Source organism: Adiantum capillus-veneris, chromosome 13 (genome assembly GCF_014529385.1).
Source record: "Adiantum capillus-veneris isolate H3 chromosome 13, ASM1452938v2, whole genome shotgun sequence".
Lineage (NCBI taxonomy): Eukaryota > Viridiplantae > Streptophyta > Polypodiopsida > Polypodiales > Pteridaceae > Adiantum > Adiantum capillus-veneris.
In genome coordinates, this window is record NC_140943.1 from 18,204,592 (window position 1) to 18,226,594 (window position 22,003).

Here is a 22,003-nt window from a genome sequence, read left to right on the forward strand (position 1 = left end):
GGGAGTGGTCCTCAAGTTGACCTATAATTTGTCGTAGGTGGTTAAGCATTAATTGGGCCATTTTATTTGGATCCTCAAGATCATTTCCATCCCCCTATGTGAGTGAGTAGACCAGGCCTCGATTTCTTTTGACTTTAGGGGCCTAAAGAAATGTGCATGGCTGGCCTCCTCCGAAAGGAGAAAGGTTTCTCTAGATAGGCTTTTGGCATTCCGAGAACACCCATTGGGGGCCGCATCAAATAGAGCTGGCTGTTGGTTGCCCTCCAAGAGGGACTGGGAGCAGCAACCTCTCCTGCATGTCCAAAACAAAGGGCCTCAGCTAAGGGACACGACGACAGACTTTACGGCCCCTCATTCTAGAGCGACCACGTCCGTCTCGACGCCACGCCAACATCCACATCTACTGCATAGACCCCTCCTTGCCGTAGCACCACCTATGAGCTCCCCTGCTCCACGGCATTTGCATGTCTTAATCAAGAGTTTAAAAAAAGGATGTCTTCTAAGCCTATCCTATTTTTAACTTACAACAACATTGCATATTTGTTTCTTTTTGTAAAACTGAAAATTGTGAGTGAATTATATTAGTATAACCAAAAAATTACAAATTCAAGTCATGCTCGAGCCGATCCATGACATCTCCTCAGTAAACATAGGTACATCGGCTAACAGGGGAGCCACCCCGTGACATGTAGTAAGAGACCTCTACTTTACCAACAATGACCAGTCATTGCGGCATCAAAAGCCCTATTCCACTCGTCAGAGTTATGTGTTTTCCCGTGGCGACAAACGCTTCCGTGCTCTTTTTTATGATCTCAGAGAATCTAACAGTTCCCAAGGCGTTCTCAAATACTCGACAGTTCCTTGCCTTCCACACGTGTTTGAAGTAATAGAGTTTGATGAATTGAGTGCCGATAAGCAGCACATGGTTCTTGAAAATAATCCCACCCAGTAGGAGCTCGTTCTTGAAGAAACCAATCTTCTAGGTCTTTTACATCCATTTGCAAATCTTTCCTGCCAGACCACTAACCGTCGTTCACAAGGAGGGATCACTTTTTTTTTTTGACAAAGAAATCCATCTAGATTTTTCAATACTGCACTTTGACCCTCATGCAACGATATATGTTTGCACAATCTTCAAATCCTTTTTTATCACTTGAGGGCACTCTTTATGGAAAAGAAGGGAATCGTCTACAAACATCTTTGCAATACGTTGGACGTTGTTAGGAAGTGACAACCCCTCTAGCAGTGATGTCTTCAAGCATTGTTACCAAAGGATGAGATCCAATAGCAAATAGTAGCGTGGCTAAGGGGAAACCTTGCTTATTTGATCTTTTGACCTTGAATGCACCCACAACTCTTTCATTGAACACTAGCTCAAATTGGCTACTAGCACCCAGGGTGCTGACCAGGTGACACATTCGCAGCCCAAAGCCTAGTACTTTCATGACATCCTCAGTTAACGACCACGTGATCTTGTCATATTCCTTGTTGAGATCAAGTTGCAATAGACACTCTTGTTTGGAGAATGTTGCGTACTCAATGCCAACCATGGCTGCCATAATGTTGTCATAGATTGACCTTCCTTTGATAAATCCATGCTGATGGGGGGTGATAACTTTGTCCAAGAGGGGGGAGAGCCTTAGGGTTACACATTTGGCTATAATTGTATAGGCCACTAACATCATAGTAATGGGGCACCAATGTTTTAGTTCGCAGCAGAAGACTTGTTTAAGGATAGGTTTGATGAGGCCTATCTTGATTCTTGAGTCCAAGACTCCCTCGGTTAGGGCTTGGTTAGCCAACCTAGTGATAGGGGACTTGAGATCATCCCACAATTCTTTGAAAACTTGGTAGTCAAACCGCCCCACCCTGGGGCCTTCTCTTTACCAAGAGCTTGCCGCACTTCAGAGCATTCCTTCTTGGTGAAATCCCTCTCCAAAAGGTTGGTGTCTAAGAGGAGAACTATTTTCTTAACACTACCAAGAAGAGTATCTCTGGCATCTTATATTATTAATGTTCACACAAAAATGTATAGGAATAGGAGGACAACTCTTTCTTGAATAGATTTCAATCAAGCATGTCATTTGTCTCACATCTAATGATCCACAAGCCAAAGAGTAAGCAAACAATCTAGCAAAGGATTTAAGCTTAAATAGCATGCCTTGCATGCATGATTAAATAATTGTTTATTTATTTTTTTCCATACAACCACCTCTACAATGCTACGAGTGTGGGATCCACATCGTGTAGCCGAGTGTCTTAAAGAATGCCACACTAATGTAAACCAATCAATTGAGCACATCCACAATGCTGATATTTTGTAATCAATGTAGCATAGATCATTTGATTGCCCAATATCCTAATAATCCAAACGCGCCAAAGATAACACCATTGAATTTAATTGAGGCTACTAAGGAGCCAACACAAAGTACATATGTGGTACCAATAAATGTGCTCACACGATCGATGCTCCAAAACCAAAATTATATTCTCAACAAAAGAGACATAGCATCAATTGCCCAATCTCAGAAGAAAAAGAAAACACGAAGAAAGAAATCGCAAAAAGCAGTGAAGTCAGACCCCAGATCAAAGACCAACATAGGGACTGGTGATGACCCTGTATATATGAACGACGTTGAAGAGGATTCTGATTCAAATTAAACCATGGAGACCAGAACGACCATTAGAAAAGAAAAAACAAGAAAGATTGTCATGAGCCACAATGACAAGAATCCAAGAAGAAGACAGGAATTTACCTAAACCCTATAGAGGAGATCGAGAGATTCCAACAATTAAGGAGTTTGGTAGAAGAGATCCAAAGGGATCTAGATACAGCACCTAGGTAGATCCAAATTACTAACACAGTATTCTTTACAAGAAATAAACCTCACAAAGACCATAGACTACTAGCCATACCTAGTGTCATTCAAGAAGAAAGTGACTTTAAGTCATGGGAAAGTGGACATACTCCCTTCTTGTTGGAGATAATGTTTACAGAGGGATTACTTGACCCTATCAAAGAAATGGAGATTCCATCTTTCCCACGTCAAGGGACTAAAGTCCAAAGTATCATTAAATTTTCAAAATTGATCGATTTCATGGCTTCAAAAGTTAGAACCGCCATCATATCTAAACTATATGGAGACCCCGAGCTATAAGTTAGCTCTTCGAGCTTTTCTCAATGGATAATTGAAAGTCGGGCTACCACAATATTCACAGATGGATGGAGCTAGGGAGCTACCAAAAGAGGAGGAACACTTAGATCCATAACCCAACCTAGATGAGAACTCTGTTGTTGAAATACATGTTGACAAGTTGGGACAATACTTTGAAGGCAATGAATCCAATGTGACCATACCAATCACTACCAAGGGATTAACTGTGAAGGGAATCCTTGCTGATGGCGCTGGGATTAGCATTGTAACTAAGAATTGTTGGGTAACTATGGAAAGATCTCACCTTGGTACTACAAACATAGTGGTAAAGATGTCCAATGGGAATGTTGTTAAACCTATTGGGATGCTAGAAGATCTCAAGATCAAGGTATTTGGATACAAAATAAGGAACACCTTCATTGTCATGGATTTCTACAAGAACACTATGTCATCTGAGATGATCTGAGGACATCCTTTCATGAGGGAAGCAAAAATGGTGCATGACTGGTCTAAAAACCATGTCTACTTGCAATTCCAAGACTCTATCATTTGAGTTGATCTTGTAACTGATCGGGCACATCCTCTAGGAAACAAATTTATGATTGATCATATATCTGACACCACAATTCACTCGGCCCCATTGCAGTATTGTTACACGTGTAAAATGGACACTGATGTTGGGAAAGACTCTCCTTATAGGGATGTTCTACTTGGGATGACTAAGTCTGATAATGTAGATTGGGTCCACCTAGCAGCAACCATAGATACTTGGGGAAATAGGGGGACGACCTAGGTAACACTTGAGGGGGATAAAATGCCACCACTTGTACCTTTAAATATGATGGGAGTAATGCATATAGTTTCTGATGACCTACAAGATAAAGGCTTGATTGACAATGGAACCAGTAGCATCTCAAAAGACTCTAGCCCATACAATTTGGAGTCAAAAACATCAATTAGAATTGACTCTGAAGACAAATAATATGAGTTAAACCTTGGTGAAAATGTGGGGAAAAACCATTCAAGGCCCAGTGGTACCCTAGATGACAATCTATCCGGGAGAGGAGAAGACACGAGTAGCGATTCCTCTAGTGACTCACTGGAAATTGGCCGTAATAAAAAAATAGACAAAAAGAGTAAGAGATATAAGAGGCGATGATATTGAGAAAATGTGCGTGCTAGGATAAATGAAAATAAATCTACCGCAGAATGGCTTAATTGTATAGGGGCATGTGATGCTCATCGAAATTTGGTAGATAATTGGGGTGAATACCTTCAAAGCGTCATGTGGTGCCGTCCACAACCCATTGACATCGCACAGCTAGAAGCTACAAAGAAGCCAAAGTTGAGTCGTACTGTAAGGAGACCACAAAATTGAGAGCTAGATCAACAAAAAAAGAAAGAAAAAGAGAAATCGTAGTCCATAGAACAACAAGACCCCACAGACTTACACCCTGCACCTGATCATTTCAAATCCTACACCATAGAGGAGTGTAAGGTGGTGTATACAAAGCATTAGGGAAAATTTGGACTCACAATGTCATAAAATCTAATATCTAACCAACCCAAATGATTTTCTCATATTAAACTGATCATTTAATGTGGGATAATAAACGAGAACAAGGGTTAGAATATAGATGTGTGCTTACGGATCTATCTGAACACGAGGCCAATGGTAAAGGGGTCCAAATGAGAGATGGTTTGTCAAAGAGAAATGCTACGTAACGGAGCTTAAAGACCGTAGGGTTAGCTTCATTAAGGAAATCCAAAAGTTAGTGTTCTAAAGTTCTTTGACCTTAGGCAAGCTAGGGCTGACCTTGAGGTGGGAATCCTACCCAAGCATGAGGTGCTTGTTGGCTTGCTAAGTTTTAGTGGGAACTTTACCCAAAAGCTTGAGGTGTTTCTCACATGCTTAAATGATTAAAGTTCTTGAAGTATTCAATTCAAAGATAACTCTCAAGAGACATGAACGTGTCATGCTTGATTGAATAAGTCCTTGAAGTATTCCATTCAGCCAAATGACTTAATAAGCATAAAAGACACATGTTCAAATGATCCTCCACATGTGGCCCTCATGATGTGTTTGAATGCTATTGGATAGATTTTAAAGGGGTCCAATGAGAATTTAGATATATAAAAATAAATAATTAAGTTCTTTCTCTCAAAGAGAAAAAAGAGGACACATGTCCAAAGGAAATAATAAAATAATACAAGAAAGGGAGACAGAGAGGTGTGGACCAAGCATGAGAGAGGGGGTATACTCTCCCACACACACACACACACACACACACACACATTCTCTCATTGTGTGGAGTGAAAAATGCAAGAGCTCCAACTCCTTCTCCAAGTTTGTTGAGAAGTGGAGAGCCTACACTAACACTCTTGGCTATGGAATGCAAATCCAACCAAGAGCCATGCTTCAATGCTTAAACTTGCCATCTTCTTCATCTTCATTACTATGCTATTATGCTATGCTAAGCAAGAAGAGTGATGGTAAGTGAGGAACTATTTTTTCTCTCCTATGGAATGTTTCTTCTTCCTCTTCCCTACCCTCATTCCTTGCTAGCTCTCTCCACCTTCGAAGGTGTTTGAGGCCTTGGGATAGTCAATGCTATTTGCAAATTTTATGTTAAGCTCATGATGCATGAAGCTTTCCATCTTCATAGCATCAACAAGTTCACAAGGAACACAAAGATTGTATTGTAACAAAGTCTCTCTTGATGGGAGAAACTATAATACAAACGCCTTTTGGAGGGGGGACCGGCTCCAAGTAAATACGGTCCTCATCTATTGTCATGTTCTCTAATACTCTCTCTCTTGCAAAAGTATTGTTCATGCCAAGTTAATTACGTACTATGTTTATGTTGCTACCATCAATTAAGTTCACCCTCCATATTCTCAAAGTAATCCCACAAAAATGTTCACTCTAATTCTCTTAATTCCTCTATTCTCAAAGTTCATAGGCCATTTCCATTACACACAAAGGGGCTTTATATATGACAACTCCATCTAGAATCTAGAGAATTAAAAATAGAATCTTTCAAAATATGAGGAATCTCATGGCGTGCTATATATTAATAGAAAGAGCTTGAAGAGTAGATTCTAACTGCCGATCTCCACCAAGTTTAGAGTTGATTTGCAAAAATGTTACCACACGCCCGTTTTGGACATGAGAGAGGAAGTCAAACTCTTTATAAGGCCCCTTTGTGAGTCCAAATTTTCTCTAATGGCCTGGAGAACACCTATCGATGGAAGTAATGGAGTCTATGATGGTCTAGTGATAGTTAAGGAAATAGAGTTAGCAAACCCAGGTGAGGAGTCCAAACCTGTTTTCATTGCCCAAGATCTAACAAAGACTGAGGAGTATGTACTTAAATAACTTCTCAAGGAATTCAAGGATATATTTGCTTAGACATATCATGATATGAAAGGTATTCCACCTTCCGTGGTGCAACACACAATTCCCATGAATAGCATGGCTAAACCAGTCTAGCAACGACCCTATCTAATGAATCCTAAGTATGCAAAGATTGTTCAAGAAGAGATTGAAAAGTTTATCAAATGCGGATTCATATACCCTATTGAGCACTCATAATGGGTGTCTCCAATAGGTATTGTGCCAAAAAAGAATGGGACTCAAAGTATGAGTGGATCTCAAGAAGGTCAATGCCGCCACTAGGAGAGACTATTACCCCTTGCCATATTTGGAACATGTGCTTGAAAGATTTGCAGGGAAGGAATCTTATAGCTTTTTAGATGGGTACTTTGGATACAATCAAATCACAATTTTACTAGAGGACCAAACTTAATCTGCTTTTATAACTTAATTTGGAGTGTTCACATTTCATGTTATGGGTTTTGGCTTAACCAATGCCCCTGCTACCTTCCAAAGATTAATAAGCATTGTTTTTTGAGGGACTTTTGCGAAGATTTCTTAGATGACCTTTGTGTTTATTCTTCTTGGAAGGAACATCTATCATGTTTACAAAAAGTGTTTGAGAAGTGCGGATTGTATCGCATCTCCTTAAACCCTTTCAAATGCAAATTTTAGGTTAAACATGGAGTCATTTAGAACATATAGTGTCCAAAAATGGGATTTCCACAGATGAGAGCAAAATTAAAGCCATTTTAGATTTTCCACCACTTACAAACTATAAAGGAGTTAAAAGATTCATGGGCCATGCTGGTCATTACCGACGGTTTATTTTAAACTTTACCAAGATAGCTTGCCCTTTGTACGAGCTTCTTATTGAGTTCCACTAGACCGTAGAGTGTGACCATGCTTATGAGTCATTGAAAAAGACCTTGACAAGTGCTCCAATTTTATGAGTACCCGATTGGAATGTAATTTTTCATGTGCATATTGATGCATTGAACTTTGCTATTGAGTGTGTTCTAGCTCAACCAGGAGAACATAAATTGGACTACCCCATTAGCTTTGCAAGTCGTCAATTAAATGATGCTGAGAGGAACTACACCACTATAGAGAGGGAAGGTTTAGCTATGATTTACACAGTGAAGAAATTTCAATGCTAAGAAAGTTTGTTTTCTATGTTGATCATCAAGCCTTGTTGTATCTAGTAAATAAACCTTGTTCCACGAAAAGAACTACACGATAATTCTTCTTGAGTTTGATTTTATCGTTGTGGTGAGACTTGGTAAAAGACATGTCATGGCGGATCATTTGTCTCGCATACCCAATGGTGAATCCCCTATGGGAATCGATGATGAATTGCTCGAATACTTCCCTGTTCCTAGTCGAGACCATGCCTGAATGGAGTGAGAAGATTGTGAACTTTTTAGTTAATGGTTTTCTACCCGAAGAGCTTCTAAAGATATAGCTCGAAAACTGTTAAAGGAATGTGAATCTTATTTTCTAATTGCAAGAACTCTCTACAAGCTAGGGAGGGATGATATTCTTAGACGCTGTGCTCGTGAGGATGAGTATTTATACATACTAAAAGAAGCCCACATGGGTTAGCCGGAGGACATTTCTCAAGGGAATTAATTGCTAGAAAGGTGTTGCAATCAGGCTATTGGTGGCCTACCTTATTCAAAGATGCATCACTTTTTGCAAAAGGTTGTGATGAATGCCAACACTACAAGATCACACAACAAAAGGATAAGATTCCCTTACATCCTATTAAAGTGACTCAAACATTTGAAAAATGGGGTTTAGACTTTGTAGGCCCAGCTAGTCCGACATCTCGTAACACTCAATCTCGATATATTATTGTTGCTACGGACTATGTGACAAAGTGGACGGAAGCCAGGGCGACACGCAAGGCTGATGCAAGGTCTTAATTTCTATCTTGACCAAAATAGTAGCAGCTCATCGCACATATTGGGATTTGAAGTTGACATCAGCTCTATGGGCTTATCGTACTGCTTACAAAGTGGCTATTAATTGTACACCATTCAAAATGGTATATGGCCAAGAAGCAGTTATGCCATGGGAGTTTGTAATTCCTAGTCTAAGGGTAGCTTCACAAGAAGGTTGGGATGGTAACCCTTTAGTTGAGCGCTTATATATCCTTGAGAGGTTGGATGAAGAAAGGCAATTGGATCTACAAAATGCACTTGTGGAGAAAGATAGGAGAAAGAAACGGTTTGACCGTCATCTAAACAACAAGGATATCAAGGTTGGGGATAAAGTCCTTATGTATGGAGTGCAAAAGGAGAAGAAAAAGTTGAAATATGCGGAAAAGGACCATATAGAGTATGCAAAATCACCCCACAAGGTACCATTTGTGTGGAAACCATTGGATTCCTCAATGAAGTTGAAACCATTGCATTCCTCTGGGAGTAAATTTAAAAGATACTATGATCCTTTAAGCGAAGAGGAGCTACGTGCCATTCATTAAAAAAAGGCAGCTGAGGCACAAACAGAATTGAAAAAGATACAAGCTCAAGTTGAGGCTAAGGAACGACAACAATGTATAAGACGCCAACGAGAGGCCAACCTTAAAGTTACACCTGAATTTCACGTTGAAACAGAGGATGATTGGTTGGACTCTGACACACCTCTATGATACCCTATTGAGCTAAATAGCGCCTATGGAAAAGTGCTATGCAATGCCTTATTGGACACGAGTGCTAAATATAATCTATTATCATATGGGGTGTGATGTCAATTAGGAAAGACATCTCTATCTGAGAGTACTATCCAAGTCAAGGGTGTCAACAAGAAAAAATTACGGTTTTTGGAATATGGCACACTTCTGTTAGTTATGACAACGGGGTTGTGGCTGAAGACCTTTTGGTCATGACTGTTGGAACTATGGAAGGCAATATAAACCTAGGATGTGCGTGGATGATAGCCACCAAATGCACTATTGATTGGGGGACCGGGAGTGTCACAACGCAAAAACTAACTCTTAGCCCTGCCACTCAAGCCATAGTCCCTGAGATATTGCCTCATGAGAAATTACAACCCAAAACATTGCATGTCCAAGAGGTTGAACCATATGTACCTATGGCCCAACCCTCTAGATCTTCAACTTCTATAGCTGAAACAAAACTTGAAATACACAAGACCCATTGTGATATAATAGGGAAAACATACAAATGGGTCCCTAAAGCTCTGTTAGTGACAATTTCTGATGCTTAAAAATAGGAGCCTTGTAAAGGACACCCCACTTGCTCCCAGAAATGTAAGAAAATATTCCGTTGGATTCTTTAACGACTATTGGAAGTCCAAGGCTACTATGAAGTAAATTATCAAATGTGGGTGCCAAAACGTAAATTATGTTCTTACCGATCACTTGACCCATGTGATTCAAATCCTATAACAATTAAGTTGATTGAAGATCGTGGGAAGGGAAAGATCATAGAACACTATACACCTGATCCGGAGCTAGTTTGGGTACCCAAGCGAGAAAGGCTTGTTTCACTCAGCTCAAACATAGAAAAAACAAATGAAGATTCTTGCTTTTCATCTGGTTCATATATAAAAATAGAAGCTTCAACACAACCTCCAACTACCATTGTACATATTCATACAAACAAGAAAGAATTTGCACCTCCCGTTGTAAGTTCACCACCTACAACAACATTGCAAATAAAATCATGGGAGAGTACCTTACCACCCTTGCAACTAGATGAAACGCCTAGGCGGGTCAAAAACTATTGGTCAAAGTCTTCACCCATAAACAACTTGGAACAATTGGTTCAAAAGGTGACGAAATCATTCCAAAAGGTATGATCTATCTAAGGAAGGGTGGATTGTTTGTTGACATCCATCATTCACTTGCTCCCTCTTAACCTTCCTCCATGACCTCTCAATCTCCCAATCTTAGGGAATGTATATATATGGCCCTATACTCAAGAAAACAAAAATAAAAAAGTAAAAGAGCAAGAGCCACGAAACAAAAATCTGGAAACCTACAAATTCATACTAACACATTATACACAAGGACACAACCTTTTGACATGACCCTTATAATATTTGCACTCTAACCAAAATCTATATGTGTGTACAGATCTGGCTAGTACCCTAGAGTCATCCACTCCTACCCTGGGTGAGATGTATCCTCTTTACTTTTCACAAGTATCTCACATAGTCTACTTGGTGCTTGCTTGTGAATGGGATTTGGTAGATACACTAGCATGTGAGAAGAATTTGAGGAACAAGAATGGCTGATATGTCTCTTGACCTTGACTGATACATACCTAGTAGAGGACGTCTCTCTGATTGCACAAGCTTACCCTCTTGACCAAGATGACTATAGACGTCTTTCTTAGTGAACATTTGTGCCTCTAATGATGATTTGGTAGATACACTAGCGTGTGAGAAGAATTTTGAGGAACTAGAATGGCTGATACGTCTCTTGACCTTGATTGATACATACTTAGTAGAGGATGTCTCTTTGATTGCACAAGCTTACCCTCTTGACCAAGATGACTATAGACGTCTTTCTTAGTGAACATTTGTGCCTCTAATGATTACACGGATGGCATGTATGGTCTCACAAATGATGACTTTGTTTTTCTTGATGATGACGAGGATACGGGTTTAGCTTTAGGGTTTCCTCCCCATCTCTACAATAGATTAAGGTTCCTTATGTTGTTTGATTGTGTTCAATAAAGGTTGGTGCCTCTTCCCACTGATGTGACTCCTAGAGGTATTCCTTGTGTTTTCTAGTGTATATAGGAACGTGTTATTGTTTCTAGGATTTTGAACTTCATTGAATCAAGCACGATCATCAACACGAACAGGTGTTTCTCTTGACCGCGTTAGCATTGCCTCTTGTTTTTTTTGCATCCATGTTTGTCTACTTTAAGTGTGATTGGTAGCACAATATTCATCACATTTGCTTAGATTAAACATTAGATTCTATATAATTTTTTGTCATAATCCCTGGTCTAGGTTTAAGAATCACGCAGTTTGACTAAGCTAGTTTTACCAACTTAGGTGTTAGAGATCTCTTAATACCATGGGGAATGCCTTCCTAATAATCAATGATTACTTTAGGTTCTTAATCCGATTTAGGCAGCATTGTGTGAAATGTACTAGGGCTTTCTAGTGGGCTTAATCCCTATTGACCTTTAGCTTACGTATTATAAAGGGATTTTACTTATGTGATAAGCCTGGGGAGGGTAACAGTGTCATATGACCCCCCAAAGTTACAAAATTGAAATGCTGAAAAAAAACAAACAAAAATATCAAAAGTGCCACAATGTAAAATATTAAGCTGGAAGAGAAATCCCAGCTTGATTTGGTACTTCACTCACATGTATTGCCTATGGTACTAGAGGCCTAGAGGTTCGGTGTGGACGCTTTTTCTTGAAAAGAAAAAAAGTGGGGTCAAACAAAGGGAATAATACAGGCAATGATTTCATAAGCAATTCCTTTTATCGAATCTTAACTACAAGGTCTTCTACGTATAGCCTCTAGTCAGCCCTCGGACAAGAAATACTTTGCTCTCGCAATTAAACAACTTAATGAGTAGAGAGAATTGAGAATTGAGAATCTTGCCCATGTTATTAATAGTTGACCTATAGTACCTTTCGATCGTTAAATTAGCAACCCCATACTTGTTTAATTTTTGACCTTTAGAACTGCTTATGCGTTTGATTATATTACAGTTTAATGTTTATTGCTAACAAATTGTTTATTATTATGTTACCAATCAATTTGTGTGCCTACAACTGCATATGATTTTTAATTGTATATGAGATTGAAGAAGACTAAGGACATTCAATCTCAGATGCTCTTCCACCTCGATGAACGAGCTTCATCTCAATAGCTTCTAAGGACGGAATCTACATCAGGAAGGGGGGCATGTTAACCCTCACGGACACCCTATCACCTTCGATGGACGCCTTATTATTTATTGATTGGGCTTGTCGGTCCAATAGGTGTGTAGCTGATTGCCGATGAGAGGTGCACCACTTATCTTATTTTTACAGTATTTTTGCAACGACTGACCATTGTGGGCGCCTATGTGTGAATGGATCAAACTCTTATAAAAGGTCCATTTGACCTAAAAATCCTCATTCTTTGAGGTGTAAGCTAAGAAGTTATCTTGCTCCATCTCTGTCTCCTTCTCCTTCGTCTGCTCAAGTGTGTGTGTGTGTGTGTATACTTAAGAGAGAGAGAGAGAGAGAGAGAGAGAGAGAGAGAGAGAGAGAGAGAGAGAGAGAGAGAGAGAGAGAGAGATTAGCATTACAGCGACATCGATGGCGGCGAGGTGGTTGAGCACAGCAATGACGACAGCTCCTTCTTTTTCTTGGCACAGAATCCTTCACGATGGACACATTGACTGGTGAGTGACACATCCTTGTCCCTTTGAGCTTGCTAGGAGGACCGTCTAGTTGTGTGCTTGCAGACTTTTGAGGCTCGCACATAGTGCACATGAAAGTTCCAGCCTCCGACACGTGTGGAAAAACTCTCTCTCTCTCTCTCTCTCTCTCTCTCTCTCTCTCTCTCTCTCTCTCCCCCCGAGCCACAGTTAGGGCTCTTCATTATGACTCTCATCACCACAATTTCGGAGCATCGAGAGTCAGTCATCAGCCATACACATACTACATCACATGTAACTTTGGTCCCATAGGTCATATTTGACCTCCGAGGACGATAATAAAATCTATCTATCTCTCTCACATATGTGTTCGTTATTGGGAAGATCTACGAGGTCTTTTGGGATTTTTGAACAATTCCTCAAAATACATTTATTGTGAATGTGTGCACGCACACACACACAGAGAGAGAGAGAGAGAGAGAGAGAGAGAGAGAGAGAGAGAGAGAGAGAGAGAGAGAGAGAGAGAGAATGCATGTATTAGAGAAAAGGATACTATAATAACATTCCTATTACCCAAGGGTAGTAGATTGGCTATAGTGTAGCCTAGACCTCTTGAGTAGTAAGTCTTTGGTTCAAGGCAAGCTGGATAGATCTAAGAAAATTCTTAGAATATATCCCACGATGTCTTCTCTTCTTTTTCTTTTGCCTTAATTTGTTTGAGTAGAAGCGTTGGTGAGAACCAAGTTGTTGCATATTTGAATTTTTTGAATTTTGGAATATTTGAGCTGCATCCCAAAAACAACAATTTGGGTAATTTTCTAAATCGGTTCTTAGATCCTTTGTAGTCTTTTAAGTGCAGAAGGTGGTGCAATGTTTGCATTTACTATTGGGTTAGGAAGGAAATTATTGTGATGTATCACTATTGGGGCCATCCCTCCCCCTACCTATGGGATCATGTATCATTTTTTTCTCTCTTTTATATAATTTCTATTTTCCTAATAAAATGCAACGAGTTCTTTTACTCAAGGTTTTATTCAAACTAGCAAGTGCATTTAGGGATGTAGATATTTGACTCAGGTATCTAAGCTTTGCTTGATTAGCCTTCATGGAGACCTTTAACATCCAATCCTTGATTAGCTCTACCTACAGAAACTACTTTGTTCCTTGCATTCAATTGAAATCATTGAGGGTTGTAAATCCAAGCTCTCAAGTTGCTTGACTTCGCTATCATGGATGGCTCTACGATAGAGCATGCATGGCTCTATGGTAGAGTTAGCATGCTACCTTTTATTCACACCTTATTTCTTCTCTTTTGGAGGTAACGTATATGTGTTCAAATCATACTAGAAGAGGGTCTTCTTTCATAGAAGTTTCTACTATTGTGGGTAGCCCTGCTAGTTGCCTTTGGGGCTAGCCATGGCCCATGACATTGATGCCACGATGGGAAATGTGGGTCAACCGAAGTCACTGAGTGAACAACATGTTCGGAGCAGGAGAGGTACTCAATGCAGGATTTGAACTTTGTCTTCAATTTGGAGGGCCGTAACTGTTGATAATAGATGTGAAACTAATGAGCATAGGAAAATCTTGAATTCCTCTTCTTTCGGATAGCGGACTCTGTCCGAAAAGATGATACTTGGGGTGGTTATGCTCAGTCAGAATAAGGAACAGGATGGCTATGTTTTGAGTTTTGATTTCAATCGAAGCTTTACAGAGCTTGGATACTTGCTGCACCAGATATGTGGTCCTTTACTTCATGGGTCGGTGGATGACCACACAAGGATTATGGGAGTGGGAGGCAGTAGCTCTTGGCAATCATAACGAGATTAGCTACTTCACAGCTATGTGCAAAGGGTTCTATGTGTTTGCTTGCATCTCTGAGCAAGTAATCCAAGACCTCATGATAGGAGGAGGGATCTAGGGGTCATCCTGCTTTGCGTATGTCATGTTGTGGATGCCAGAATTTTACCCCAATGAGGAGATGATGACTTTTTGCCCTGTGTGGGTCACACTGAAGAGCCTGCCTTTATGGCTTCATGATCACGTTCTCCCCATTGCTTCCATGTTGGGCCAAGCCCTGTTTGTCCCAAGACTGTAAAAGGTGAGTTCTGGATTAAACATCAAGGTGTGTGTCTTATGGAACATGAGCCAACTTGTTCCCAAATATATAGAGCTCAAAATGGGAGAGGTTGGCTCCTCTCGGCAAGAGCTGGCATTTGCCTCCTTCCCCAATGCTTGCTACAAATGTAGTAGAATTGGTCATTTTGCAAGGAATTTCCCCGAGGCAGTAGGGGTCATTAGGATAGTAGGCAACCCCGTTCTACAACGTAGGACGAATTGGAGGCGGATAATTAGAGAGGACAAGCCTTTAGAGGAGGTCAATGGGATGGAGGTGAAGTCCAGTGAATAGTAAGGGGCAAGCGGAGAGGTGGCTAAATAAATGGATTTCCCCTCAATGGAGGTACAAGAGGAACCAACTGCATCAATTGGTCCCTTGGTGAGGCAAGCAAAGAGACTGAAAGCCCAACGAAGGAGATGCAGGATAGACCGAAGCCATTTGGTAATCAAGGCATTGGAACACCAATGCCCAATGAAACTTACAGGCCGGAGCCTATTGCAAGTGATGCTCAGGATGTTAAAATAGACCTCATCAGCCACATTGCTAAGGCTAAGGGAAGAAGACCTGCACTAGTATTGTTATCTTGCTCAAGCAAAAGATGATCTTTTCTTTCAGCATTCGATTTCTAGTGCCCTGGCTTGGCAGTCGAGGGGTGTGTTGTGACAGGGCTATCTCCTTGGTGGCAACCCCCAAGACAGTCTTGGATCCCTAAGCTACTTACAATCTCAGGGTGGCTCCCTTTGTCAGACGATGTATGGTTAGGATGTTGCTAGTAGATTCCATGGCTTGATTGGAGCATGACTTTCATATAACTTTTTTTTTTGTAAAAAAAAATAATACATATATATATATATATATACACACACACACACACACACACACTCGCTATTGTGAGTTGGGCGGGGGTGGGGGGTGGGGGTGGGGAGAAGTTTCTACTATTCCTTTATAGAAGGTCTACATGAGGAATATTACATAATGTGATCATGAGAGGATTTTGTCAAAGTCAACGATGTGGAAGCGTACAGACCAAGTAGAGTGAGCACGAGATGGAGAGAGAGAGAGAGAGAGAGAGAGAGAGAGAGAGAGAGAGAGAGAGAGAGAGAGAGAGAGAGAGAGAGACTCCTGAACCAATCGACCTTGGCAATGAATAATTGAATGTGTAATACAATGGAGGCAAGGGGTTTCATATATACCAACCTCAATAAATTTCCCTACCTAGACTTTGACAAATAAGTAAAATAAATATCAGAAAGCCAAAATAAATAATGGGATCACTTTCGTAGCTCACTTGAGATGCCTAAACTCTAACAAAATCTTTGCAGCTCATAGTGGACATAGATAGTGAGACCAAGTCGATGAAGAAGCTACCAATGACACCCCATAAGTGGCCATCAACTGGGTACAGATCGGTTTTGCTACCGTCAACTTTGTACTTGAGAAAAATGCCATCTTGAGCATCGGGTTTCTTTTAGAAAATTTGAATTGTAGACCACACTACGTCCAAGAATCCCCATTCATGAACTGTGAACACATCACGTCCAAAATGCTTCCAAGATAATAAACTGTGGAACACATCACGTCCATAACACTTCCGATAATGAACTGTGGAGCACACCATATCCATGATCCGACCAACAACAATGGATTGGTTCACTCATCCATAGTGTTTTATTGGTTCATCTCCACATGCATGTTCCTTGAACTTTGATCCGCAGGTCCAAACACTGATAACTTGAACTCCAATACAAGGGTCCAAATTAATTATACAGAGCATTGTTTGCCCCTCTCTACCACTCACAAGTCTCTCTCTAGCTAAAGCTGGTGGCAACACCGGTCTCCATGCGACTAGTAGGTGGGAGTTCGTGCCAGTGTAGTCACCACCACACCAACAACCTCTTTGTTGTCCTTCCATGATTCACCATCACTGCTTTCTTCTTGATACTTGCCTTTACCTTTTTCCTATGTACAATCTCTATCTTTGCTTTTGGATCTACAATCCTTAGCCAAATGAACACGCTTTCCACAATTGTAACAACGGCTCTTGGTTTTCTTTCTATAATCCGAAGCAGCAAGTGCTTCATCACCTGTCTCAAAAATCTAAATTTTGCCTTGAGTTTTCAACAAGCTTCCTCCTCGATGAGAAAATAGTTGAGATCATCAAATTCTATCTTTTCCTTCATGTTTTGTAGCCGAATTGTCCTAGACACAGTTTCATGCGCCTCACGCAAACAAAGCAGCTAACTGAGTACTTGTCATTGCACTTTTCATAACTGATAGTTGATCATGAATAACTTTCGACTTCATAAGAAATGATTGCATGGAACTTTCTCGTGGAAATTCCAAGAAGGGTGACTGCTCCCATCATAGAATCATTCTGGCGAGCTTGAAGCTCATATCGTTGGCAATCTTCAAAGTATGAGTAGATGAAGAAACATCCTTTGTAAGATATTCAGCAATGGCGGACATTGCCTTTGCATTAGATGCATCCCAATCGACTCAAATTTGAGATATTCATCATCTTGAAGGTGGGTGTACCTGTTAGGATCCCTCGTGGGATGGAGCTCTGAGCCGTTGAAAATATCCCATAAGACTTTTATGAGAACCAAAGTCACATGATCAAATTCCCAATGAGCGTAGTTATTTCCGTTCAATTTATCACAGACGCTCGAGCAAGGGGGGGGGGGGGCATATTGAAGTTGCAAGACCACGAAATCTGGTAATCATTCTCACACTCCAAGGGTGGCTGCACGAACCAAGCCGCAAAATCTCCAAGTTGATCCACCCCTCTGCATAGAGAGCTCCAAAATGGGCTCCACGATTTGATTCTCCCAAACTGCTCCACAGAAGGACTTTTACACCTCTCTCTAGAGATCAAATCTCCTTGCCTCCAAGCAGCTCCTCATGGCTCAGAACGACCTCGTCAAAATCCAAGCCTTTAGTGGTTAGCCACTAGCAGCGATTTAAAATGTTGTCAGTAGGCACTTCTCAAAACTAAATCAAGGTTCGGAGAGGGAGATGTTGGCTAGCAAACAACATATCAAAACGTTGTAATGGAAGAAAGGTGGGTCAGGTGTTGCTATTGGATGCTAGTAGGCGTCTCAAGACGTAGGTGAGAGTGTTGATCCAAGTTGGAACTGCCGACTAGTGTTTTAGCATGCTAGCGGCAAGGGGGAGTGAGGACAGCGGCAACAACAGAACTGCTTTTCAAAAAGGCAAGCAACGGTTGCTTTTCGGTGCAGCCAGAAAGTCCTGAACACCGACGACAATAGAGAAAGCAGAAAGGTGCTGGCGACAAAGGAGTCTTCTCCTTCTCCATGATCTCTACTTTGAACAACTCCTCGTCTACCAAGGGTGTTCAACAACACAGCTCTGATACCATGTCAAAGTCGACGATGCGGAAGCATATAGAGCTAGGGGGGGGGAGAGAGAGAGAGAGAGAGAGAGAGAGAGAGAGTCTCTCAAACCAATCAACCTTGGCAATGAATAATTGAATGTGTAATACAATGGAGACAAGGGGTTGCATATATACCAACCTCAATAAATTGTCTTACCGAGACTTTGACAAATAAGTAAACTAAATGCCTAAAAGCCAAAATAAATAATGAGATCACTTTGGGCAGTTCACTTGAGATGCCTAAACTCTAACAAAATTTGCCTCAAAAGCAATCTATTTGACATCATAAAGTTGAAAATTTAAAACATGACCATGATGCTTGCACACTTGGGCATACACCACAAGTCCACGTGTAGATTTAGAGTAAAGCTAAAAGGTGGTGCCTCCGTTTAAAAACCACCCTATTAAATTTTCTCTTCTTGCAACCAATTGTAGGTAGATATGTTATATTCATTGAGGTAAAAAAATTAAGAAGATGTGTCTAAGACTGGGTTCAGAATGAACCGGCAGAAGAAACACATCTGTGCAAATCTACCGTCACCTAGTGTGAACAGTGTGGAGGAGGAACAGTGAAAAAGTGAAGGGGGTTGAGAGAGGCAATCAACTCTTCCATGAAGAGGGGGAGGTCGGAAGAAAAATGGAGGGTGCGGCGGAAGAGTGCCTCAACTCCAACCAATCAAATTTTGACATGGAGCATTGACGCCCCTATGTATTTCTCTTTCGCCGCCTAGTCTGAAATCTGAACCGGCCCTAAAAGTACCATAGCTCTTTGAAATGGAGAGAGAAATTGCTCAATACATACATGCATCCAATAATGGAAGTTGTACTTTAATTGGGATATTTTATTTGTATCATAGATTTACTCGAACAAAGTGACTCAATCAAGCTTGCAAAAATGTCCATCTGATGTATCATAAGCATGTTTTTGTTAGGAGGAAAATTAGGATGTTCAAATTTTAAAGTACTTACTTGTTTATGGGGGGGTGAGAAGGCCACATAAAGAGCCAAGTATGCATATTGGAAGATGCATCCAATGCCATTGATAACAACTAGCATCAAACCTCCATTTTTGAGAGTGAGAAGTCCATAAAACCCCCAAAGCAGGGCACTTAATAAGGAGAAGATGTATGGATGATCGCTAAAGTTCTCCACAGATTTCTTCTTTACAATTCTCCAAAATGTCGGTCTACAAGAGGTTAAGCTATTTTAGACACAAAGAAAATAGCATTCACAACAGCAACCATTCTGTCTATGCACCATATATACACAAGAAGATTTAGAAATTTTCTCATGTAGGAAAATGGAGTCCTTTTCAATGTTTTTCATACAATGCATAACATCATGAGCTTCTGCTCGAGAGGCACCACAAACCTAGCTAGGTACGATTGGGGGCAGGGGACTGCCGGCCCGGTGGGGGGGTCGGCAGTCCCCTGCCCCCAATCGTACCTAGCTAGGTATGCGGTGCCTCCCTCCCAGAAGCTCATGATGTTGAGGTAAGTCACAGTGTCAGAATTATTGTGACAATCTGTCCAAAACTTCTTGTGATGGCTTGCGCTAAAGACGATGCTCATGCTCCTTATCAATGAGCAAATCACAAGAGAACAAGTACAAAAATGCGATAGGCAGATCAAGACTCACATTGTTGAGCAAAATGCAAGCACGGACAAGACATTCCCTACACAAATCAAACGACTTGAAGTGAGCCAAAATTAGGAAAACACGGAAAGTTGTACTTAAGGATGACTTCAAGAATTATGCCATCAAACATGCAAAGAGTGATAATCATATGTTATTCTCTTATTTGCAAGGTTAATCTGGATTGAAGAGTTAGTAATTGAATTAGTAATTGAATGAGAGGATTTGGGTGCAATGAATATAATGATATGAATGCAAGGAGAGGTAACAACAACAGGCCGGTCTTCGATCGGAATGATCAAAGACCACCGCCTCAAGAAATGTGGGCATTCTAAAACAAGTCAATGAAATGGACCCATCTGAGGCTCACAGTCAATACTTCAAATCAATTGTATGCCTAGCTCCCTTCTTCACTAAGGCTTGTTTTCGAAAGCCAAAAAAAAGGCACACTTGAAACTTTCTTGGTATGCAGGTTAGAATTTGGAGCATTTGCACTAAAACCAGTAGAAATTTACCGGTTAGAGCATGAGTGGGTGGATATAATAAAGAATGCAGAGGAGAGGGATATGGCATATGGCATATGCATATAAAAACATGTAGAGATGAAATGTGGATTGCACCTATAATGCCAATGGCAAGAGGGATGACTCCCAGCGCCATACTGCCAACAATAAGAAGAGGAGGAGGAGACCTATATATATGTATATATATATATATATATATATGTATGTGTGTGTGTATATATAAGTCGAAAAGGGCTCGCTCGCTCGCGCGCTCTCTCTCTCTCTCTCTCTGTGTGTGTGTGTGTGTGTGTGTGTGTGTGTGTGTTAGGAGGATGATTCCGCAACCAAGGAGTTGTATTTGATTAAATAAGGCTTGGTTTCTTGGCGTGCTGTGTATGGTGGAAATGGCAACAACAGATTCGCAGCAAAAATGCCCGACTTTCAGTCCCCTCTCCCCACTTCATCCATCTCTCTCTCTCTCTCTCTCTCTCTCTCTCTCTCACGCCAACATTGCCTCCTCCTTGCTTGCCCCACTCACACTGTCCCCCTATAAATATGCACGAAATCTCACCATGTAGGTTACTATAACACTCATTTATGCGCATCGCTTATCCCCTTTCAAACGGTTTGACACAAAAACATATAGTGCAACCAACAACGCGTGCACACACCCCGACATTCATGTTTTTCATAACTTCACTCTTGGCAGCGGATCACCATCCCTACTCATAGCTTTTGTGTGTGTGCGCGCGCGCAGACCCTTGGCCTCTGGAACGATCACTTAGGCAAGGTTGTCCTCTCAGTGCTTTATTCTAGCAATCGCTACTCACCCCCTGCTTGTGTATTTGGATTTCTTCACTACTTTTGGTCGATTGCATGGTCTTGCCTGGGAAACATTTTCTTGGTATGACCTATGCGGATGACTCTTTGTTTATGCCTTGCAATAACTATGATGATGTGGAATTGATTATGCACACTCTTCACTTATTTGGATTGGCGACAATTTTCGCAAATCCAAGTTATTGCCTTTGAATGAGTATGATTGCCATAAGCTATTATGGCCAAGGGAGATTGTTCCTCCTCATGTCGTAGTTCGCCAACTGGGTTATCCGTTGGCCTGGAATGTATCGGTTGCACATAAACTGGATTGTGTACTTCAGTGTGTGCATTTTAAGTTGCATTACTGGAAATTGTCCACTTGGCCACTACATGTACGTCTCAGGGTTGTCCAGTGCATTCTCATGGCCTATGTGCAATTTTTCTTACCCTTAATGTTATCTTCATCTCGGTTGCGCTTGCAATCCCTTATGTTTACCTTTTTGGAGCGCTTCTCAAGATTGTCCAATGCCTTCTCATGGCCTACATGCAATTTTTCTTACCCTTGTTATCTTGGTCTCGGTTGCGCTTGTAGTCCCTTATGTCTACTTTTTTGGAGCACTTATGGCGCACTTCAT

General features: G+C 40.9%; 1 protein-coding gene across 2 annotated transcripts in view; it reads right to left on the bottom strand.

Annotated features, from left to right (window-relative positions):
- The window catches only part of LOC147443661 (bidirectional sugar transporter SWEET6b-like), a 43,811-nt gene extending 22,897 nt beyond the window's left edge, over window positions 1–20,914 (bottom strand). The window contains exons 1-3 of one of the 2 annotated variants that reach the window (XM_086526465.1): window positions 20,667–20,914; window positions 20,050–20,086; window positions 19,381–19,597 (exon numbers count right to left, since the gene is read on the bottom strand). In XM_086526465.1, coding sequence (XP_086382591.1) covers window positions 19,381–19,597; window positions 20,050–20,086; window positions 20,667–20,706 — 294 coding nt within the window. In that variant the 5' untranslated portion in view covers window positions 20,707–20,914. The remainder of the gene's footprint in view (window positions 1–19,380; window positions 19,598–20,049; window positions 20,087–20,666) is intronic. The other variant, XM_086526466.1, reaches the window with a different exon arrangement.
- Between the last annotated feature and the right edge of the window lie 1,089 nt (window positions 20,915–22,003).